Source organism: Cydia pomonella, chromosome 18, assembly GCF_033807575.1.
Source record: "Cydia pomonella isolate Wapato2018A chromosome 18, ilCydPomo1, whole genome shotgun sequence".
Lineage (NCBI taxonomy): Eukaryota > Metazoa > Arthropoda > Insecta > Lepidoptera > Tortricidae > Cydia > Cydia pomonella.
This window is the reverse complement of record NC_084720.1, coordinates 8,479,105-8,503,306: the sequence shown is the minus strand read 5'-3', so window position 1 is coordinate 8,503,306 and position 24,202 is coordinate 8,479,105. Positions and strand designations below refer to the sequence as shown.

Genomic DNA, 24,202 nt, shown 5'->3' with positions numbered 1-24,202 from the left:
ACGCAATTATAGTTTGGTATAGAAAATCATTACAGTCGGCGAGTAGAAAAATATATCTATTCTACCTTATTGTCGGTTTTTAGAGGTATGTAAATATATTTTTTACACTATAACTTATCCGCGCTTATGATACTTTACGGCGCTAGTGTGATAATTAGCACATTACGCAACTATGTCGAAAATTTAAAGGGTCATATGAACTGTATAACGTTACACGATACGCGCGCAAATAGGTAATTCGCAACTCGTGACGATATAAAACACTCCTTTCTGTGTTGTTTTCATTTATCGCCACTCGTTACGAATTTCCTATTTTTCGCACTTGTATAGTAATGTACTAAGTAATTTTGGAGCGTTAGATTTTCGTGAACTCGACTAAGTAGGTACCTGTTGTAATATTTTGACTAGATATAATGTTTACTCACTATATATAGGTACATAGATGGGTTTATTTTGCACCATAATACGTTTTCTTACTGACGAAATATGAATTAAATGTGTGAATGAAATACGATGATATGATATATATTTATTTTTAGATTTAGGTTTTAAGTTTTATAGTGTATTCTACAAATTGTATAGTCATGTTAATCGAAATAAATATATATCATCTAAATTAATTACTAAAGTTAAAGTTAAAATAAAAAGACCACAAGATTTAATTTTATAATGCTAATCATTCATTACCTATATCTTTAGACTAGAATTATATAATTTTATCACAGTGACACTGTTCATTTCAGTTAGGTATTTAATTTGCTCATAAAACTCATCATTATCTCTAAAATTTATGTGATGAACCAAATGATAAGTAGTCAGTCGTAAAGCGATAGACTTTACTCGTCAAGTTGGAAAATTATCAAGCTAATTGTTATCAATATTTCTATTTAATAAATTGTTGTTGTTAGAAGAGATAATCCTTGGAAGTTGTTAATCACTTTAGCTAATTGTTGTCTGTTTTGTTTCAGCGCCTACCTGAAAGATGACTTCGCCACTCTGCCTTATCTGGAAGTGGGCTTTAATAGGGTAAGTAAATACCTATTTTTACTATCCATAAATTGTCCCACTGCTTTAGACTTTGAATCCTCGCGATTTAGCTCAATTTTTGGCCAATTTTTGAGAAATGCATTTCTAGTACGTCTCGGTCCATCTCCTTTGCGGCCGACCACTCCGCCGTTTCTGTTCTTGTACTCACTCCGTGGCAGATGTTGACGTTCAGACAGAAAGTCAGAAAATCAGCTAATAACGAATAACGGCCCGATTCGAAGAATGATTAAGACACGCTCTTGCAAGAAGCAAGATCTTTAAAAGATCGATCCCAATAAGATCTTTTCTTTTTCCTAATTGAAATAAGATCTATCTATGATATTTCTAACGTCAAAGTGACATTGGTTGTCCTAATCAAGCTGCTGCTGTCAATTATACGACATACAAACGATATCTAAATGAGAACTTATCTAAACCAGAACTTATCGTTATCGCATCTCATTCTTCGAATCGGGTCGTAAGTTTCCTCTTACTGAATATGTTTTTTTTAAGTTAAGGTATAAGTAGATATTGTTTTTTGCTCGTTAAATACGTATAAAAAATATATATTTTATGTTATGTTTGTGTACCTACTTGTATTTATAGTAAACGATACCAGTCTTTAAGTATATAAAGCGGATTTTTAGATATTTTAATTACTACATTTTTAACTCGATTGATTAAAAAAAAGAAACAATATGGTGGATATTTTTTTATAATTTAGACCGATAGATGATGGCCGTTTGTTATGATTTTACGAACTGATACTAAGCGGCCTTTCGGTTCGCTTTTATCTAATTTCATTTAAATTAAACCAAATGTACTAAAGTTATCGCGAAACAAACTATCCAAAATCAAAAACTTCGAAATGCCGGGAGTTGCATCTAGCCTCAAAGTTCCTTTCGCTTCGGACGCTCGTTCGATAATATTGGTGGGGGCAGTTAAAATTAATGCAGCGCACGATGGGATGAAAACGTGCAACCAGCGGGGCAATCACAGGGAGTGCTACTTTACTTAGAAAGTAATTAACGGCCGGCGCTTCTGTCCTGAACATAGACTATTTATTAACGAATCATGTCATTTTGTCATACCGGAATTTATACTTAAACTTTTTTTCTAACTTTACTTCTTATACATCGTGGGCCTATATAACCCGATTTTAACCACGCATTCCTGAGGTCATAAGGAGCCAAAAAATGCTATATGACGATATGTTATTTATTTTACATTTTGGTGAAAAAAATATGATTTAAATTACAGATACTTTTTGCTGTAGTGTAATAGTGGCAGCGTTCATTGTAGCCAAAAAGGCGTTTTTCACTAAGTTATTACAGAAACAAATTTTCACAGGAACTGTCATTATTTATTTAAGCGTAGGTATGGCGTAACATTGTAGGCAGTATTAATGTACTAACTATTTATTATAAGTCATAATCAAGACCGATTTAAGAAAGCTTTCTATGACATATTAGTCTCTAAATGCGGTCAAGAATACGCCTTTAAAATATGTCGGATTATATGAATGAATGAAATTAATTTATTCTAAAAAGCATTTCCATATGAAATTACAACCTATTTACATAATAAAATAAACTTAAATTCAGACGAATACTTATAATAAATAATAATAAATAAATTACCATGGGTACATACACATAAATAATAAAAATAAATAATAATAAAAGTCTATTCTATAAATGTAAAAAAAATGATTTATTTCATAAATGTTAGGTACACATATGACAACAAGGTTACGTCTTCCTAGTAGGTAAGAAATACCTGTGTCAGGCAGTCCTGCTCCTCCATAATAAACAGTGGGTGTTTGTAACAATTGTACTATAGAATTACAAAAACCACAATTTACCAGGGGTCGCCGCACTAGGCATGGCCTGTAACGCGGTGAACCAGTTACATATAGGCATATTATACTGTTATCGATTGTTTATTGGCGATTGAATTCCATTCATAAAGTGGGTATGCAAAAGTTTCCAACTCGCTGTTTTGTCCGTAAGAAACGGGTTAAATTAAACTTCAATAGGTGTACAGTCAGCATCAAAAGTAGCGGATCAAACATTCTGTAACAGCTTAACAAAATGTGGCGATTCTATATGTAGAACAATTAAGACTCTCTTCCTCCTGCCCTTATCCCACGTTATGTGGGGTCGGCACAACATGTTCTTCTCTTCCATTCTCCTCTATCTTTCGTCACCTCAGCACTCACTCCTTTTTTTCTCATATCTCTTTCTTTCACACAATCCATCCATCGTTTATTGGGTATACCATCCGCTCTCCGTCCATCAACATTCATTCCCAACATTATTTTTCCTATATGACATTCATCCCTCCTCATTAAATGCCCATATCACGCTAAACTACCACTCCTTATCTTCTCCGCTACCGGTGCTACTTTCAAACTTCCGCTTATATACTCATTCTTAATCCGATCCTTTTTCGTCACTCCACACATCCATCTCAACATTCTCATTTCCGCTGCGTGCACTCTTCTTTCATCCGTCACTTTCGTCGCCCAGCATTCTGATCCATACATTACAACAGGACTCACGATCGTCCTGTAGATTTTCCCCTTAAGTTTAAGGGGCATTCGTGGATCGCAAGTTGTTCCAGAGACCTGTCGCCATTTTATCCATCCCGCATTTATTATATTTTTCACGTCACGGTCGATGTTGCCGTCACTTTGGATCAATTAAGATTGTAAAAGATATACTTTTGAATATAAATTTTAGAGATTTATCTGTATTTGGACAAGTTATCCGGAATATCAGATACTTTTGGCGCGTTGTATCATCCGCTACTATTGATGCTGACTGTACTTAAGAGTGATCGCTCATATACAAAGAGAAAATGTTTTTTTCATTTCTAAAGATTTTGCATTCTCCGTGATTTTTAGTGTGTTATTGACACAGTGAAAAACTAGGTTTATAGGTTTTCCATTTCAAAAGTTACAAAACTAAACCTAGAATATATTATGTTGAAGCGATCGACGTCAAAATCAAAGTGATTTGTTAAAATTTAGTTAGTAGAAAACGTTTTGTCTGGAAATGGAATTTCATAGAAAAAATACCGATATTTCGCTAGGATCGAAAAGCTATTTTTCCCTCTACAAGTACGTTTTAAACGGCTAAATTCTTTCCTTCCTGTTTTGAATTCAAATAAATCAGGGAAAACTAGACAGAAATTACGCATCGAGTCAAAGATTTTTGCACCTTATTTCTTTGCATTAAGGCGAATAATATAAAGCATATGGTTGACGTCGACTGTACCTATGTATGTTATGAAATAAAATATAATGAGGCATGAAATAAAATTTACTTATTAAAAACTTGTTCTTCTCGTAATAAGCGTACTTGTACAGCTATTAATTTACATAAAGGTTGAAGTGGTCTTGGTTATACATAGAAATACAAAATCCTTATTTACAATATTCTTGTATTAAGTACGTAAACCTACCTACCTACCTACGGTTATTTTTTTTACCTTTCAAAACAAAAGACTGCCTTCGATTAGCTTTGAATACAAGAAATTGAAACTTTAGTACCCCCCTACTTTACAGGCATTATGCCAATTGAAATTACCCTAAATTACGGACAAAAAACGTCTTTACAATTCGGTAAATTCCTTTCCCCTTGTTGGCTTACATTTCGGAGTTGTTACAAAGAATATTCTAAATTAGTTTCGAAGGCATTAGGTATCAGGCGACTTTTTCTCGAAGGTCGCTGGTTCGACCCGGCAGGTACCAATGCGTTTTTTTTTCTCACCCTCTATTACTTTTCCAATTAGAGATATATATCTCGACACTTTACATGTAAAAGTTTTATTCTGGCAAGCCTCTCAGAAAAGAATCTAAGTTATATCGCCATTGCCGACAAGATCTACCATCCGGTATCCACTCGATAAACAAAATGAAGATAATGTGTGATAATGAAGAATTATTATCTCCATAATCTCAGGTGATGGTGGAGACAGTGGGCGCGACAGCGTGGTGCGCGGAAGTGCTGCAGGCGCGAGCTGCAGCGGCGGCGGCGCGCGCTCAGATCGCCGCCGTCGCCGCGCTGGCCGCCGCCGCCGACCGGTGCCGCGACCTCGTCGCCGTCACCGACGACCAGCAGAGGATACTGGTAAGCTAAACGTTATAGCGGAAACAGTTTCCCTCTACATGGGATGCGGAGAAGGCGAATAATAAGATTAATAAGTAGATTAACCACAGACACAGGTGATACAATTCAGGTAAGAAAGCACATCAAATATCTTATGTAGGTATTTCATAGCAATCAGTCAGATTTATATAATGTATATTCTCATTTGTTTATTAATTTTATTTTCTCTTCCTTTTGTAAGAATTCGATGTTTTCTGAAAGAGCTACGTATTTGTATAATTTGATGTACCTACATATATTTTTTTTAATAAAATTTCTATAAAGAAAAGTAATTGCATGATTTCTATTGTAATCTAAACTGTATTTTTTCTTATTTAATGCAGGTTAATTATGAGATGTAATGTTTTGAAAAGATGTGTCCCGCCGAGTTTCTTGCCGGTCCATATTGGGATACCCTCCTCCAATAGAGGGGAGATTTAAATCTTCTCGGGTCAGAGGTGTAAGGTTAGAGCCGGTGTAACTTTATTTGACGTTCATAAGCGCATTGTAATATGCCTACTTGAATGATAAACTATCTTTATCTTATCTAGAGATGTCTCATCAAGTATAAGACTGTAGATTCTAATTATATTCTAAAAACAATTCTGAAATTAAAATACCTCTTAAGTTATCGCGTTCCTGAAAGTTGTAGACACTGAAGCCTTATTACTCGGAATGTGTCTACATTGCTAGGGCTCCTGCTTGCATAATCGAAAACTGAATATGAAATAAAAATGGGAATGATTTTCTAGTTTCTTTAATTAAACATAACATGTTTCTTTTATAACATACATCTCAGGAGTAGGTAAAGAACTAACTATAACTATAAAATAGTTTTAATAGGGTACACAGTACATGTAGTTTTGGTTTAGTACCAAACAAGACAAAATACTCTCAACCCCATTAATGATATAGGTTGCATGCTCTGTGTCATTCTCTAGGTAGCATTGCTTCTTAAAGAATGGCGGCAATTATTAAGCGCTCTCTTAACTTAATAACTGACAATGTGTTATATGTAAGGTGACAAACAAAGCCTGGTGCCGGGTGCTTGGCTGGCGGGCGGAAGATGGCGCGCGGCTCGCAGATTCGGCCGGTGGCGAGGCTATGAGACTGGCTACAAGCGGCGCGCGCGAGTGGGAGGCACCGGTCACGTTGCGTCGGCGTGGCGCTCCAGATCCGCTGCTGCTGCCATGCCGGGGTGCTTCAATAGCCTTGAACAGGTAAATATGGAGACTGGAGCCTTGGTCGCAGATTTTGCGGGTGTCGAGGCGATGAGGCTTTCCATTCACGCGTGCCGCTTACGCGTGAATGGAAGACGCTAGTCACATTGCCTCAGCGCGTCACCTTGGTCTTGAGGCGATGCGGATAGCTGTGAGCGGCGCATGCGACGAACTACAATACAATCGCTCGATCAACCCTATTTGCCATCTCTAAATTAGTTACAACCAAGTTACAGTGATGGATGGCGCATTACATTTTAATAATGGCCTTCAATACTTAACTCTTCCTTTAATTAGGGAAGGATTCTCCGCTACTGAGTCTCAAACTCGTGAGCTCCCATATGAATTCCACTTTACATTTGCTAATATTCACAGAAGCACATCTCACCTCGTCCTGGTGTGCGAGCCTGGCAACGCGACCGAAGCCGGCGCGGCGCGCGGCTCGCTCCACTCCATCCGGCGCGGTTCGCTGGACGTGCGCTCCGTGGCCTCTGACGGGCTACGGCGGACTTCGCTCGCCAAACTACAGGGCCTGCCACTTGAGGCTCCTATCACTAAGGTACGTTTTATGTTAGTTAATGAGTATGCATGTACGAGTATCTTGTTGACGATCAGCCGATAACACAACTTGTGTATCGAGCGAGATAGAAGCTATTTTAAGCTGACCTCACAAACTACTCATGAAAATCATGTTTCAGGTGATATCCCTCCTATCCACGGCCACAGACGGCGCCCCTCCAGCCACGGTAGCATGCATCGAGCGTGCCGTGGACATGCTTAGAACCTCCGAGCTCTACTCTCCACAAATGAAAGATGAGCCCAAACTGCGGGTGGAAGATCCCATCGCTACTGATCTTATTGGCGCTTTGCTGTCGGTGAGTGGCTTGTTTATGTGTTTCACTTTTTACTTAACGTTGTTATTACCATATTCCCCAGCTAATTCAGAGCCAAACAAACTTGTAAAACTTAAAGAACTCAAATAAAAAGCGCATAATCCAGAAATTCTCTCGACTCCAAAAGTTGTGCATAAAAATGAGCTATAAAATCATTTGCTGCACTGGTTTTGTGTTGATAAAGTTTTGGCAGAACGCAAAAAATATAACGTCGAGTCTGCATTGCGGCATGCAGGACTCATAAAATCTCATCCTGCTGTAAATACGAAATGATATTTGGAGACATATGGTCACGTGCGCATGAATTAAATATTAGAGGAGTTGGATGCGTTTACTATTTATCTGCTTTGGTTTTGGCTATTGGGTTGTTGGTTATTAATAAATATATTTTATAATAGATGTAAATATTATCACGATTCTATGAAATATATACTCGTACTTATGCTAAATCACTCCTGGTTTGGTACTTAGTTTAGTGGCGATTGTTTACGTCTTCCCCGTATTAATACATATGTGAAGTTACACAGTATCCGTTTTTGTTTATAACTACTTACCTACGTACTTATGTAGGAAATTAATGATTAAATAGCATGTGTATATGTGAGCCGAAAAATTGAGTTGTGACAATATACGTATATCCGCAATAATTGCAGACCAGACACATAATGGATAATTGAAACATGGGGATTTAGTATAAGCATATTCTGTATTGTTCACAGTTTGAGACTTAATAAACTAATAAATGTAAAGTTTTCAGGCCAAATTAAAATAATAAAATGTACGACCTAATAATATCTACTTCTTAACGAAAGACCATTGTGTCCATATAGGTCGGCAGATTAACTAAATGGAGTTTTTATTACCGATTCTATTGACTAGGTCTCGAGCAATATTGTCACAACTCTATTTCAGGCAAAATATTTACCGTAGAGGGTAGACTGTATTCACTAACGTTGATATTTATTTGTTTATGATCCTGTTCGGCCTGGAAAAGCGGGAGCAAGTGAACACAAACCTATTTTACATGGTAGGAGGTTTGAATATAGCAAATGCTGTACCTACTTCTCTCTAGCCTCCATTTTCTGCAGTTCATCACAGTACACTTATCAAAAATGGTACAGTATCTTTATACTTGGAATATTTATCTCCTTACGATATTTCCAGTTGCATCCATCAAATCTGGACCCGTTGTTTTGGGGGCCTAGCCAAGGAACAAAAGTTTGTTAAAGACCTCAATAGAAACTTAAATAATATATGGAAAATACAAGTAAGTTTCTGTCAAATTAAAACTTGACGAATTAAAAGTAAATTTTAACACAACAACAACAGTTGTAGACAGAAACTAGAATCAACGACTTTAGGTACAAAAACAAAGCGAGCAAACTAGTCTAGTTATCTATCTGAATCACTGTACAGTCACGTCTGAAAATATCGGTACGAAAAATGTGCCAAAAATATGTATACACTACCTTAATATATGGGCAATAAAGTCGTGTATACATATTTTTGGCACATTTTTCGTACCGATATTTTCAGACATGACCGTACCTACACAAAAACGAGCTTACATTTGTATCAAGATACTTTACTGTTGGAGATCTGTGTACTTTACCATCTCTCTTAGCTGATTAGTTTCTAACTGGTTGAGTATCTTTTCGTAAACCTACCCGTGCAATAAATATGTGCTGCTATCCCAATCGAACCTTATTTGAGGAAAAGGGATACTCTAATGCGATTTTGCTGTACGTTTAGGCCTAATCGAATTGTACTCAATCAGGGGTTAGATTAGAAAGCTGCATTCAGGAGCTTTTACGACCACGAGCAGCATTCCGATTTTAGCAATATATTATACTTCATATTGATATGATAATACACTGCATTGCGCTTGCGCTAATGAATAGATGCTAGCGAAATGCACTAAGAGTTAAAATATCAATATCAAATTAATAACAAATTTATAAAATCCGGAAGCCGCTCCCAGGGCCGGTTTATGAATAATAACATGTAGTACAAGCGTAAACCTATTTTTAAACATTTTATACAATAAAGAGACTTCCGCTTATATTACTAGTTACAAGCTTTCATGATCCCGGCCTAAGGACCGTAATTTATAGAGCTAATACAATTTTACGGGTGTAAGCCGGCAACATTGAAGCGATTAAAACGTGCTTGACCAATAGCGAGAGCCGTTTAATGACCAATTGCTGTGGTTTAGACATAAAATTGTAATTTGTAGCTTTATGCAATGAGGTCCTTTCCTTGTTTTCTTTTTGATAGAACAGTTAATATTATTTTATAATAAAAATGTTAGTAAAATAGATTGTGGTTTTGAAACAATACATTAAAAACCCCATTTTAAGTAGCTACTGTCAATTCCAATAATATGTTCCGTTTTCTATAGGGTACAGTCAAGTGCAAAAATTTGGGCGCACACATCTTGCTCATAAATATGTCCTATATCTTTTGTGGGACATATTTTTGAATAAGTTGCATGCAACTTATTCAAAAATATGTCCCACAATTTCCCATATTTATTAGTACCTACATATTAAGGTAACCCACAAGGCGCTACTACCATAAAGATTCAATTAAAATCGATCTTATTGACAACAGACAAACCTTTTATCTAAAACCGTCACGTATAACGAATACGAATTAGAACTTTTACTTCAAAAATTACATAATAAACGACCTATATACCACTTATTACGCTTTCCCAAACGAATGCTATTAACAATAACAAGTACAATTGTTACTAACATTGAACGTCGCCTCATAATTCAGTCGTTACTAACTATTCGACTCGCTGCACGTCGCCAAATTATATTAATCTCAATGTACTAATAATCTATGTTTTAATTTTAGTATTCCTAAGTTTCCCTTAACCTTAACTCAATCCACTTCGTTCTTACAGTACCCGGCGATTATTGCACATCAAAACATCTTCCTCGCGTTGTCCCGGCATTTTGCCTCGGCTCATAGGACTCTGGGGTCCGCTAGGCAACTAATCCCAAGAATTGGCGTAGGCACTACTTTTAATCGGTATTTAAAAAGAGAAATTGGGAGACTCTACGATGCCTAAATTCCAATGTGCAATATTTTTCGCCGGGTACCGTAAATCCTGCCTCGCATAGCTGAACTGTGGAATGAACTGTTGGCTGCGGTATTTCCTGAACGATACGACCTTCAAACCTTCAAGAAAAGACCGTACTCCCATTTTAAACGCAGTTACAACCCCTCTGGTGTTGCGGGTATCCATGGGCGGCAGTAATCGCTTACCATCAGGCGATCCGTCTGCTCGTTTGCCTCCTATACAAACAAAAATCTGCAAGTTACTCGTAGAACAATAGTACCCTAAATGTAAAAAGTAATCGTCATTAGTTTGCTTATCTCTCACTTTTCTCTTGTAGATAGAAGTCATAGAAGTATTGTAGGTACTAAGTTTAACTGAATTGGCGAAACTTCTTCCAAAATTGTCTTTAGGTACTTGGACCTTTGTCTGGGTTTTATTATCCTACAAGTTAAATGTTACTGTTCCAGCAAGGACCATCAAACGTGTTATCATCGCGGCGAAGCAGCAACGATTCTACCGTCGTGCGCTCTCAGAACAACAGGACAAACATCAAGCATAAGGTAAAGTCGTACAACTAATTTTTTGACCACATCAGCCGGTAGTGTTCAAAGAGTTGATGAGATAGTTGCCTTTTTTCCACAAGATTAGCAAAGTAAGTTGATGCAAATTTTGAGTTGACTTTTAAATGATTTATGATGATTATGGGCAGTAGCGTTACCTACTTTATATAATTTGATTTGTAATTTCCTCGCTTTGATGTGGGGAAAAAAGTAATTTCACTCGGTAGTAGTTGGTTTAACACTCGTGCCTTGAAAACCTCGCAACGCGCAAGATTCCACTTGAAATTATGACGTTTGACGCAAATAACACTTGCACAGTCTGTGCTGTCAAAATCACTGCCGACTTAGCGTAGTCTGACTCTATGAAATATGTGTTTATCTACACCCACCTTCATGAGACGGCCTGAGGATATCAACAAATTATCAATAAACTAAAAAATGGCCTCCTTTCAGACGTCAGGGCAACTCCGAGAACTTCTTGATACAGCGCTGAACTGGGACTTCGAGATCTTCCGACTCGAAGAGCTAACACGTGGACGGCCGCTGGCACATCTCGGCCTAGCTCTCATGGGAGGTCGCTTCGATGTGTGTTCGGCTCTCGAGTGTGACGAGCGCACGCTGCTGCACTGGCTGACTGTCATAGAGACCAATTATCACGCTGTCAACACGTACCACAACTCAACTCATGCCGCTGATGTTCTTCAGGTGCGTTTCCGTTTCTTATTAACTTCTTCCTTCATCAAGGGAAAACTTTCAGTGGCTCTGTACTCAGAATCAATGTAGTATAAAAGTAACATTAAATTTATTGATTATGATTCATCAATAACAAGATTATTTTCAGGCAGTAGCATACTTCCTCGAGAAGGACCGCCTGAAGACAGTGCTAGAACCCATCGAAGCGGCAGCTGCCCTCATCTCCGCAGCGGCACACGACGTGGACCATCCCGGCACCACGTCTACCTTCCTCTGCAACTCGCGGCACCCACTCTCCATCCTGTACAATGATATCAGCGTACTGGAGTCGCACCATGCGGCACTCACCTTCAAGCTTACACTCAGTAAGTATTCCTTTCACGCAGTAGTATACTTCCCCGAGAAGCACCACCCGAAGACAGTGCTGGAACCTAGGGTCATAATGACACCTTAAACTGACAGATTCACTTTTTGGGACTAAACTGATGAGACATTCAGTAATGTGAACAGGAATACATAACTAAGCATCGTATCGAGCATGTAGGTATCGAAATAGTATCGATTCTCAGAACCACTTGACAATTGTATGATGTCACATAAAATATTCCTTGTTCTTGGGATTCTAAAAGCTTTTGGAATCTCAATGCGAGTCTTAAGCATAAAATATAATATCCTCAGATGATGACCGCGTGAACATATTCAAGAATCTCGACCGCGATACGTACAAGACGGTGCGGCACAACGTCGTGGACATGATCCTGGCCACGGAGATGACGCGTCACTACGAGCACCTCGCCAAGTTCGTCAACGTGTTCTACGCCAAGGGCAACGTGGGGGGCAGCAAGGAGGACAACATGAATACTGATGTGGTGAGTGGGATAAGGACTAAAAACTGTGATTCGGCTTAGGCTTATGAAACACAGTCCAACGATGCGGTAAAATGTGTATGGTCATCTTCGCCACAGAGATGACACGCCACTATGAACACCTCCCGATACTGTCAACTGAATGTTTCATTACTTAACTCTTATGAATTCAAACAGTGACTGAAATTACCAACCAAACCCAAACTACTACCTTATCAATATATCATAGATGCCAGTACCAAGCAATTTCTACAGTTCTTAATTTTTTGATACCAGGATCCACCCTCGTTGGACCCGGCAGCCATCACTCAGCCGGAGAACGTAGTGCTAGTGAAGCGCATGATGATTAAATGCGCCGACGTGTCCAACGCTTCCCGGCCGCAGAAGTTTGCCTTTGAATGGGCTAGAAGGTAAGAAACATCCTTATCCTTATTATAACGCGCAAAGTCTTTACTGTCTGTTAAAAAAAATATTGTATACCTAGCAACTTAATGCAAATTAATAAAGTTAACATGAAAATAATAAAGAAACTGATAACTAACTAAATTACCTAATTTTATAGAATTGCAGAGGAGTACTTCCTACAAACGGACGAGGAGAAGGCAAAGGACCTGCCAGTAGTGATGCCGATGTTCGACCGAGCAACCTGCTCCATCCCGCGATCGCAGATCGGTTTTATCGACTACATCATTAAGGACATGATGGATGCCTGGGCCGGTAAGCGTTATCTGTAATCATGGTTTGTAAATACTCTGTCCACTTCTGTAATCGATACGAATACATCAATCAGTAGCCATATACAAGGTGCCCGTGAGCATTGCGAGAGATTTTAACGGTGCATTCCTGATGGCAACAGAAGCAAACAATGTTATATGACTTTTTGTGAAATTCGACAAAAAAAAATTTTTTTTTTGTTTTTTCCCTTTTTTTAAACACTCCTGTACATAAAACGTAGTTTTTATTGATAAACACATAACCTAAAATTAACTAAAAAGTTTTTATTTTTATTTGGGGGTAGCCTCTTGAATATTTTTTTTTAATTTTTCGATGTCAATCAATAGGTATGTCCAGACTAGACCTCAAAGTGGCAATACCGCAGTCAAAAATGTGTTTGTACCGACTTATGGTGAAAGAATGATTTCGAAAAACGTTTAATTATCTCTGAAACTAGGCCTAATCCAGAAAATTTTATATGACATTTTAGTTTTTAAATATTACCAGGAATGCTTAGTTAAAATGTCTCGCAATGCTCACGGGCACCTCGTAGAACGATGCTAGGTGCGAAGCGCTCACCATTGGTTTATGCCACAGAAAACCATGCCGATGTTTGTGCGTTCACAGACAGGGTTCGCCGGCTACATAGTCAATAGCGCGACAGACGCTTTCCTTCAAAGGCTTACAGATCTAGGGGAAAACACGGGCGGGGCGGAATTACGAGTGCACGGCATTTGGTTAGAATATATTTCTCATTTGATTTATTCCAGTGTTCATCGACATGCCGGAGCTGGTGACGCACGCGAAGCAGAACCACGCGCGCTGGAAGGAGCTGGACGAGGCGGGCGTCACCACCATCGCCGACGTGCGCCGCGCGCAGCGCGCCGCCGGCGCCGCCACCGCCGCGCCTCCCTCCGCCGCCGCGCCCCCCGCCGCCGCCGCGCCCGACTCCACCGCCGAGGAGTAACCGCTTCTCACAATGGATGATTCTCAACAATGGATGATTCTCACTCGAAAATACATTCTTATTTGTGTCAACTGATTCACTAGGGGGTTCCCTGTGCGACTAATTTCGTAGTGGGATAATTCTTCCGAGCTTCCGAACTCATTGAAGCGCCAGTACCTCCGCAGTATCATGATGCGTCATGTGCGGTGAGAGAGTTCGCATATATACAAATCGGAAATCGAGCGTGTTCCACATACTGATGCAGTTTTTGTACAAGTAGTAAAATTTGAGTCGATTAAATGGTTCATGTTATTAATTCGACGCAAATTGTACCATTCGATCCGCCAGATACAAATTAAAGAGTTCTTCGGGTTTAAAATATATATATATGTAACGGTGTTTTAAATAATGTCTGGTGTGATACGAATTTCATGCAATGTTAAATTGGTGTTTTGCACCAAAAATCTAATGCTAAAGAAACAAATACGTTAACATGACTTTCTCAAAAGGTTTAAATTATTTGACATGATAGACCTAGCAAGTGAATAATAACTTTCAATCTCATCATTTACATGAAGTTTAAATAAATCATGTTGCCGTATTCTTAGAAGCATTTTGTAAGACCGAAAACAGCTTGTATATTGTGAGAATAGAAAAGTGGCTTGTCCCTGTTTGAAGTAACAGATGATACAGCGAGTAACTCGCACTGAAAAATGTTGAAAATAATCAAGCGAAATATTATTCGCCTACCTATTTTTGGTATGGTTGTCTCTACTCGGTTAGAAAAATATAAATTACTAGAGGATTCTTTTTTTCAAAATACGAAATCAATGTCGACAATCGACCTAGAAACGATTTACTAAAATAGAGGCAAATAAAAAAAAATACGGGTGTAACACAAAATTCTGAAGATCTATAATTTACACTGTTCTTGTGAGCATCTAGTGCCTAACTGAAGAATTTGACGTGGCACAAGACCAGAAACGAGACCAAGTAAAATATACTTTACTTGTATATGGAATAGGGTTGAAAGTCCAACAACGCTCTGTTGTCTGGATAAAATTTGGAGTGTTCGGGAAAAGACTGGGCGTCTAAGACTAAGCAGTTGCATAACGACCGATTACTTTTTCAATTTTAAACTTCTCTTTATCGGAATTTTGGAATTAATACTTTATTATGTTAGCAGCAAGGTTGCTTTTGCACCGGTACCAATTAGTGAAAGAAATTGATAAGGTAATCGGTTTGCGCATGAATTGTAGGCAAGTCTGAAATGGAACATAGACAAGAACGACGCCTAACGGACGTGTCCGAAAATACGCTTATTTTATACTTATATCCATGTTAGTGTGAATATCATTGATATGATAGTTAATCTACTTTTTTAAGTAGCCATATTTATTAGGTAATATTGAATCCAAAATATTTACTATATTTATACCCCATCATACCAAAACTGATTTTCATTATTCTACTATAGATGTTAATAATTGGCATATAATCTTTAATAGGTACAAATATTATTTATGGTGACGATGTTCAGTAGCCTTCTACTATTCGTCGTGTACTTAGCTACTTTATCGTTGTTTTAGAGTAATCCGTGATAATAGTGCCATATAGAACATTGGCCAATCGTATCCACTGATCATTCTGTCCCTCATATTTCACTGCATCCCATGACAGTATATCCATTTAGTTTAATAGGTATATTAAAACTTCTGCCAAACCATTCTCAAACTATTGACTGTCTCTTTATAGTATGAAAATTGAAAACATTGGTCCATTTATACACTTGAGCTTTCAGAGAATTCCTATTTTTATAAACTTTATATAGTATTTCTAAATTTTCGGATTCATATCAATCTTAATAGGACTTTTTGAGTATTTTATTCTATTTCCAAATTTTCTAACCGCTTTAAGTTTCCGGTTTTTTCACTCCTGGAAATGTCTACCTATATTTTCAACGGGTCGTACTTTATATACCAGTGGTGAGGTGTTTTTATATCCCGAGACTGACTGGCATATGTTAGGTACCTACAGCATGAGAGAACACGAGTAGGGTTTGCAATCCGGATCCGAAATGTATCAAATTATCCGGATCAGAATCCGGATCCGCAGATCTTCCCATACATTTCAGATCCGTCGTGCAACACGCGAGTTAATGAATAAGCCTAATCCTCAAGAAAGAATTGTGACACCTCGCCACTGTTAAACCTACAACGCTAATCTAGCCTTTACTTTCTGCTGCGTCATTTGGAAAAGTAAACATTGTGATAAAAGCGATCTTTCAAGCCATTTCGCTATTGAAAGTTTTTACGTGAAGATATTTTAGAGCTAGCATAGCAGAATAGAATGTACAAAAAATTACTTTAACATGGTTTCAATTATCTTAACCCTTTATTGGTTAATAAGATATTGACAGAATGACGCTATAAAATTCAATGTTTTAATTGAATCCACACAAGTCAAACCACTCAAGACCTAAGTGGCATGCTTACAAATTTCAATGTGAAAATTAAAGTCTAGATTAGCGTTTGTACAGTTGGATCTAAATCTATTTGTATAAGTAGTTGTAACATTAGTTACGAATAAATTGTATACATCAATCACTTGAATATTTGCTGTAGCTACCTAATTAATTTTCGAATAAGGTCTAATATATTGATAATCATTTGTTCTATATACAATCGTCTGCGCGACGCTGGTCTAATATTAAATTAATTATTACCAACTTGTATTCTGTAGTTAATAATTAATTAATGAGAATAAGAATACGCTTCCTTGTGCTCAATGTCAATACATAACGGTCTAACATTAATATTTACTATTATATTCATACCTTTCTACTTATTTATATTGTGTAACCACTTACTTCAATGTGTTACTTATAGGTCGCGGTTGTTCAATCTCATTAAATGCCCACTTTATATTTTAAATATTTGCCTACTAACAGTATAATATGATACCAAATTAGATTGAATTATTATATTGTTATAATTGCTGTTTAGCTCAATTTACTGTGTAGACTAACTGGCTACATGTTGGTTTTAGAAAGCAGGACGCGTTTTAATAGCAATAATAACCGTTGAACCTTTCCCAAATATTAATTTGATAGTATATTGTCGCTATCACGTGCCAAATAAGTCTATATTATTATGTAAAGCACCAGTCTATGTAGAAGAAGCCAGTAATTATGTTTGACAAGTTTTTATTATTACGCGATTAAACGATATTAACACTTTACTTACATCTAAACCAATTATTGAGTACAAAAACGGTCATAAGATCGTAAAATCTCCTTCTGTCTGTAACTGCATATTCTCACAAGTGAATCGCCAGGAATGTAGCCAAAATAGAAATAGCGACTAAACTCCTACTTTCTCAAACCAACACGACAGTGTATTTCTGTTATTTTACTTTTAATTATCACGTTTTAGTAATAACTAATTAAGAATAAGGGGGCTGGACCCTATATTTAATTGTGGAGTTAAGTAATTACGTTGTTGTGAATTTTATATGCGAAGCTATGCGTTGTATAAGTACCAATTAATCAATGTTATTATAAAGTTAAAAATTCTAATACTTCCCAGAGAAGTGATGCATCAAGTCGTCGCTTTATTCCTTTAACCTCTTAACTGCCGCTACTATTTTATTAAACATTATCGGAATGTATAAAGATGAATTTTAGACTTTACTCGCTGTTACGGTCGGTGGCGGTCAAAAGGTTAATACTATTTCAATTTTATAATATAATCATGATTTTATTTAAAGCTATATTAACTTTGTTTCTAAAAGAAAGAAGTAGTTTTATATGAGAACTTGACAGCTCAATACAAATCTCGCGCCAATCCTTATAAATAGACTTATCCATTCTGTGCTTCTGATAACGACAATATTAAATGGTAACACATTATTTTGATACAAACTCGAATGCACAGAAGGATGCAAATTGGATTTGAACTACACGTCGACGTTGCAGTTAGCGTGCAGTCGGTGTGCAGTTCCCATACAAATTGCAGTCGGGTTGCAGTCCGTCTGTATCGGCCTTAAGCATCATAAATCGGCCTATTCAAACCTCTCCCCAAAATTGGCCAGTGTATCTATCGATCCATACAGTATACAATAAAGGTATAAAGCGACGAAAAGTATTTCTTTCATAATATAGATAAATGGAGACAAAAATTGTTGCTTGAGATTTAAATATGATGGATTTTGACTAAATATCTCACGTAAGTTCCAATTTAACAGTAAATCTTAAGCAACAGTCTTGAATAACACACTAATACCTACATTTTGAATGAATGTCTATGTTTGGAGTAATATGAACGCAAATTGTTAAGTGTTGTAAAATAAAAGAAATATTTACAATGTCAGTTTTTCATTGGACATAATTAAAAACAGTTTTTCAATCATAAAACATTTTATTACAAACAATAATTAAAAAACATATTTTTACATTATATAACTTATTACAATTCCAACATCGCGTTATATATTATAAATGCAATTTATATATTCTCCCGTAATATTCTGTATAACCGGGATTTAATTTACATGAAATCCTGTACAATGTCAGCCTGAAACAGCTGGAATGGAAATAATATGCAAATTTAAAAAGTATGTCTCATAATTACAAAGAACCACTAGGATAACAATATAAGAAATTAACCGAATACCTACTTTAATAAGGTACTAACGTACGCTATCATATAAAGTCATACTTCAAAAACACAAATCCAATTCAATAACATAATAGTTTCCCATGTTACCGCCAGTGACATCTAAATGAAGGAGAAAGCTATCGAGAGGAGGGCAATCCCTTGGTATGTATTATTCTCTATTTACATGTAATGTTGCTTTAAAATATAATTTATGTACAACATTATTCATAGTTTCAACGTTTACGATATAACAATGTATCCTTTTGAAATTCCAGTACAGATATATAGGCCATATACTAATATAAATGGATACTTCGTGATTTGGCATTCGATTATTTTTGTAATTTCCTTTTGTGGGCAAATTACGTTAGCTTTGCTTTATTTGCTCAACTTATCAGGTTTTACCGCTTGGCCCTTGTCGCCTTATTAGTAAAAGCGGCATGGAATCATCATTCATTTCATCGATTGAAACTATATTCCGTATTCTGATTTGATTAATGATCGGTAGACTCTTGACAGTTTATAAATCAACTTCACAATGCTAGTTCGCTTACGCTGTCCACATTCGCTGTAATCTTAAACATGACGGTAATATAAAATTTACTCTTTGGAATACAATTACAAACACATCACGAAACTAATAAAACATAATGTAATTTCTGAATACGATACGACGTTCATAGTAGGTATATTTAAAAAATAATTATAATCCGTTTGATTATCGAGCAAGAACGTTCCCCCATACAACACTGAGAACGTACTTGGTGACAACACTAATGGCTACTCGGCATTTCAGTATTTGCATGAAATTACATATAACCTAAATCCATAGATTAAAATAAGTAGTATAAGTATAAGCTTCGGTTCTATAAGGATCCCATATATATATTAAGGCTTATGGTAAATCAAATAATCAGTACATTTTTTACTTTAATTACTGACATACATCTTAGGGATCTTTATAAAACCTGGCCTTAAAGATGCGCGTCGCAATTCTAAAACGAGATCATTATCTAGACCGATCGCCGGACAAGTTGTGCGATAATCAGGTACTATAAACGAAGTGTACACTCATGTTCATTTACATTCAAAACAATAGTACCTACCTACATTATTGCAGAGGCCGGGAAGGGGCATTTTGTGGATGAGTTTCGATTTTGCTTCGCGTCGTCCGACAAAGAAGACGAATCCACGAATTGCGATTCCTGCCGAGGCAATCGAGGCATATATAGTGCTTTTCTCCAAACATGGAAGGAAATAAGATAAAATAATCATTATTTTAAGCATCAACCATCACTCAAATCGAACACATGAAACACGTCAAAAACAATTTACCTTTTGAATTATTTTTTAAAAGTTAAATGCACAATTTATTCTGCCATTCAGTACCATTTAATTTTCGTTCCGTCCATATAATTGAGCAATAAAAATAATTAACACATTGAGTACCGGGAACCCGCTCGGCGGGTTCTCTGTTCGTAGTCGCTTTCCTCTACAAAGCGGGAAAACGCTGGGATCGGCTACGAACGTAGTGCTACGAAAACGTTGGTAGCGAATGTGTTAATATACAATATAAGCTGTATGTGCACGCATGAGATCCTTTTCATATTTTGTATGGGACAATAACTCTTCGCGCCTACTATTTTTAAATTTGCCGCTTTTTTTTCTACTGACGGGGATGGCTTGACAGACTATAAAAGTTCTCTTCTATAAAACTCTTTAGGAGTCTTGTCAGGTCGTTTATCTTACTATTTCACTCTATCCTATAGCCTTGAAATGTTAGCTTTCCACCGTGTCGTGTAGACGCGGCCCGCTGCTATTAATAGGCTGTTTTTTTTAGTGGATACATGTTTAAAAAAAGTAAAAACAATACAGTAACGAACTTCCCGTCCGCTAAACCAGGATAATAATGGTTCGATTTTTTGTTTGCTACATTAAGGTGAACATTTCAGAGCGTTTTACAGAAAAATCACATTTTTAGTTATTTGCGATTATTTAACCTTTCATGTGTGTGGTGGTGAAATACCGCGGGTATCAAATATCACCTCGGTTGTTGTATAGAGCAGAAATAATCGTTTACGAAATATTTGACAGCTCATTAACGGGCGAAGAGTGATTTCGATCGAATGTAAATGAACTGTTCTGTAACTCATGACGTCATCACACTAAGCCGACGAAAATGGAGAAAAATCTCATCTGACTACACCCCACGTGCGACACACATAACAACTTTACAATTTACAACAATTTAATAATTATCTAACCTGATTACATAAATAATATTACTATAGTAGACGTACACACTTGCAGCACCATCTCTTTGAACTAGCATGACCACGCCAATATTTGTGTCGAAGTCTACAGTCAAAGTTCCCACTTTGTCGTTTACCATAAGGACGAGATCTTAGACCGTTTGGTCTTAGATCGTTTGTATCTTTATACGAATAACCTGTCAAAGCATCCTTATGCCAAGCGACAAAGTGGGACTTTTAGCTTGGAAACCACACATTTAACCTTCAACAAACAGTGTACGTCTACTATGTATTTATTTTATTTTAGTTGACTATATCTAATACGTGCATATAATACAAGTAGGAATTTACCTCACTTGCCGCATGTAGCGGTCGTTGATCCCTTCAATGAACCATATACTTTATATACTACATAACCGTAAGACTGTTTGGAGCTGTGTTGACGACTTTTTCCCAACAGTTAATTTTTCACGTAAAATGCGTAGCCTACTCCAGTCATACCAGTCAAAATTACCTTGGAATAAGTTTACAGTTCGTGGGAAGAGCTCGACAATAAAATACAATATTTGTATAATGTATGTGCATAATAATAATAATACGTAGTCACTTCGGTTTAAGGCAGAAGACATTTGTATTATTCAGACGTAGGTCATTGTCAATACTTTTGTAGTGACCAGTAAACAACTTAAACATTGAAAACGAGCGCGTTCATATTAATATTATCGTCGGTTGCATCTGCCGCAGTTCGAACCATTCAATGTAAAACACGGGTGTTAACTGATGGCTCACCGCGAGCCGAAAACTTTATGTGAACGCGTCTTTAACAGCTTTCGATTGTTGAAATCTCCGGGTGTGCAGGTGTCACGCGACATCTAGCATCGATCGACATGCAGTCCAGTCGGTCGGCACTGCTGGGCGACGTAGCCGGTGAAGCGCTTCAGGAACTTGGGGTACTCGCGCTTGTACACGGCGGGAGTCACGTCGGGCGCCCGGGCGGGACGGCCGCAGCGGGCGCTAGATGGCGAGCGGCTTGCCGCGGCACTGCTGGGCGACGTAGCCGGTGAAGCGCTTCAGGAACTTGGGGTACTCGCGCTTGTACACGGCGGGAGTCACGTCGGGCGCCCGGGCGGGACGGCCGCAGCGGGCGCTAGATGGCGAGCGGCTTGCCGCGGCACTGCTGGGCGACGTAGCCGGTGAAGCGCTTCAGGAACTTGGGGTACTCGCGCTTGTACACGGCGGGAGTCACGTCGGGCGCCCGGGCGGGACGGCCGCAGCGGGCGCTAGATGGCGAGCGGCTTGCCGCGGCACTGCTGGGCGACGTAGCCGGTGAAGCGCTTCAGGAACTTGGGGTACTCGCGCTTGTACACGGCGGGAGTCACGTCGGGCGCCCGGGCGGGACGGCCGCAGCGGGCGCTAGATGGCGAGCGGCTTGCCGCGGCACTGCTGGGCGACGTAGCCGGTGAAGCGCTTCAGGAACTTGGGGTACTCGCGCTTGTACACGGCGGGAGTCACGTCGGGCGCCCGGGCGGGACGGCCGCAGCGGGCGCTAGATGGCGAGCGGCTTGCCGCGGCACTGCTGGGCGACGTAGCCGGTGAAGCGCTTCAGGAACTTGGGGTACTCGCGCTTGTACACGGCGGGAGTCACGTCGGGCGCCCGGGCGGGACGGCCGCAGCGGGCGCTAGATGGCGAGCGGCTTGCCGCGGCACTGCTGGGCGACGTAGCCGGTGAAGCGCTTCAGGAACTTGGGGTACTCGCGCTTGTACACGGCGGGAGTCACGTCGGGCGCCCGGGCGGGACGGCCGCAGCGGGCGCTAGATGGCGAGCGGCTTGCCGCGGCACTGCTGGGCGACGTAGCCGGTGAAGCGCTTCAGGAACTTGGGGTACTCGCGCTTGTACACGGCGGGAGTCACGTCGGGCGCCCGGGCGGGACGGCCGCAGCGGGCGCTAGATGGCGAGCGGCTTGCCGCGGCACTGCTGGGCGACGTAGCCGGTGAAGCGCTTCAGGAACTTGGGGTACTCGCGCTTGTACACGGCGGGAGTCACGTCGGGCGCCCGGGCGGGACGGCCGCAGCGGGCGCTAGATGGCGAGCGGCTTGCCGCGGCACTGCTGGGCGACGTAGCCGGTGAAGCGCTTCAGGAACTTGGGGTACTCGCGCTTGTACACGGCGGGAGTCACGTCGGGCGCCCGGGCGGGACGGCCGCAGCGGGCGCTAGATGGCGAGCGGCTTGCCGCGGCACTGCTGGGCGACGTAGCCGGTGAAGCGCTTCAGGAACTTGGGGTACTCGCGCTTGTACACGGCGGGAGTCACGTCGGGCGCCCGGGCGGGACGGCCGCAGCGGGCGCTAGATGGCGAGCGGCTTGCCGCGGCACTGCTGGGCGACGTAGCCGGTGAAGCGCTTCAGGAACTTGGGGTACTCGCGCTTGTACACGGCGGGAGTCACGTCGGGCGCCCGGGCGGGACGGCCGCAGCGGGCGCTAGATGGCGAGCGGCTTGCCGCGGCACTGCTGGGCGACGTAGCCGGTGAAGCGCTTCAGGAACTTGGGGTACTCGCGCTTGTACACGGCGGGAGTCACGTCGGGCGCCCGGGCGGGACGGCCGCAGCGGGCGCTAGATGGCGAGCGGCTTGCCGCGGCACTGCTGGGCGACGTAGCCGGTGAAGCGCTTCAGGAACTTGGGGTACTCGCGCTTGTACACCGCGCGCAGCACGCCCGCCGGCGCCCAGCCGCCGGGGTTCACTGGGAGGAGAAAATTAAGTTAGCGAATATCTAATTACTGCGTACACTACAAGGTTCAAATTCCTTCGACTCTAGTGAGGCTCCAGCGAACCAGTTCGATGTGAATCGTACATAAAAACTACGAGTAAATGCTGTTTGCAGACTGGACCTCCTAACCTGTGAGCGGCCTAATTATTCTCTGGGTTATTATTATCTCTCTTAGCCGTTATTCATAAACGCGCTCCAAGACTCAGCTCATTTTGACTTGTTTATTTTTAAGAAAGTGATGAAAGGGATTTTTACGAAGGGATTTCTTTTTCTGTCGTTGTTGCTGCCGCGTTTCGGTTAACTGCCTTGCCGCCGCATTACCGTCGCGATTATGACGTTTATTCCATCACTCATTTTATTAAGGAAATTAACAGATACAGCT

The 24,202-nt window shown here is 39.7% G+C and overlaps 2 protein-coding genes and 1 long non-coding RNA gene across 11 annotated transcripts in view; 1 reads left to right on the top strand and 2 right to left on the bottom strand.

Moving 5' to 3' along the window:
* LOC133527359 (high affinity cAMP-specific and IBMX-insensitive 3',5'-cyclic phosphodiesterase 8) overlaps positions 1–18,510 on the top strand; it is a 311,161-nt gene extending 292,651 nt beyond the window's left edge. For 8 of the 9 annotated variants that reach the window (XM_061864311.1, XM_061864312.1, XM_061864317.1 and 5 more), the window contains 13 exons: positions 969–1,026; positions 4,995–5,162; positions 6,201–6,400; positions 6,776–6,959; positions 7,099–7,275; positions 8,288–8,320; positions 10,834–10,926; positions 11,380–11,631; positions 11,768–11,984; positions 12,298–12,488; positions 12,762–12,895; positions 13,048–13,202; positions 13,970–18,510. In XM_061864311.1, the coding sequence (XP_061720295.1) occupies positions 969–1,026; positions 4,995–5,162; positions 6,201–6,400; positions 6,776–6,959; positions 7,099–7,275; positions 8,288–8,320; positions 10,834–10,926; positions 11,380–11,631; positions 11,768–11,984; positions 12,298–12,488; positions 12,762–12,895; positions 13,048–13,202; positions 13,970–14,166 (2,059 nt within the window). In that variant the 3' untranslated portion in view covers positions 14,167–18,510. The remainder of the gene's footprint in view (positions 1–968; positions 1,027–4,994; positions 5,163–6,200; positions 6,401–6,775; positions 6,960–7,098; positions 7,276–8,287; positions 8,321–10,833; positions 10,927–11,379; positions 11,632–11,767; positions 11,985–12,297; positions 12,489–12,761; positions 12,896–13,047; positions 13,203–13,969) is intronic. The other variant, XM_061864310.1, reaches the window with a different exon arrangement.
* Positions 1–24,202, bottom strand: part of LOC133527369 (uncharacterized) — a 274,455-nt gene that overhangs the window by 166,134 nt on the left and 84,119 nt on the right. The gene's annotated exons all lie outside the window — the stretch shown is intronic.
* Positions 18,544–24,202, bottom strand: part of LOC133527362 (ceramide transfer protein) — a 56,505-nt gene continuing 50,846 nt past the window's right edge. The window contains exon 12 of the mRNA XM_061864323.1: positions 18,544–23,793. Coding sequence (XP_061720307.1) covers positions 23,666–23,793 — 128 coding nt within the window. The 3' untranslated portion in view covers positions 18,544–23,665. The remainder of the gene's footprint in view (positions 23,794–24,202) is intronic.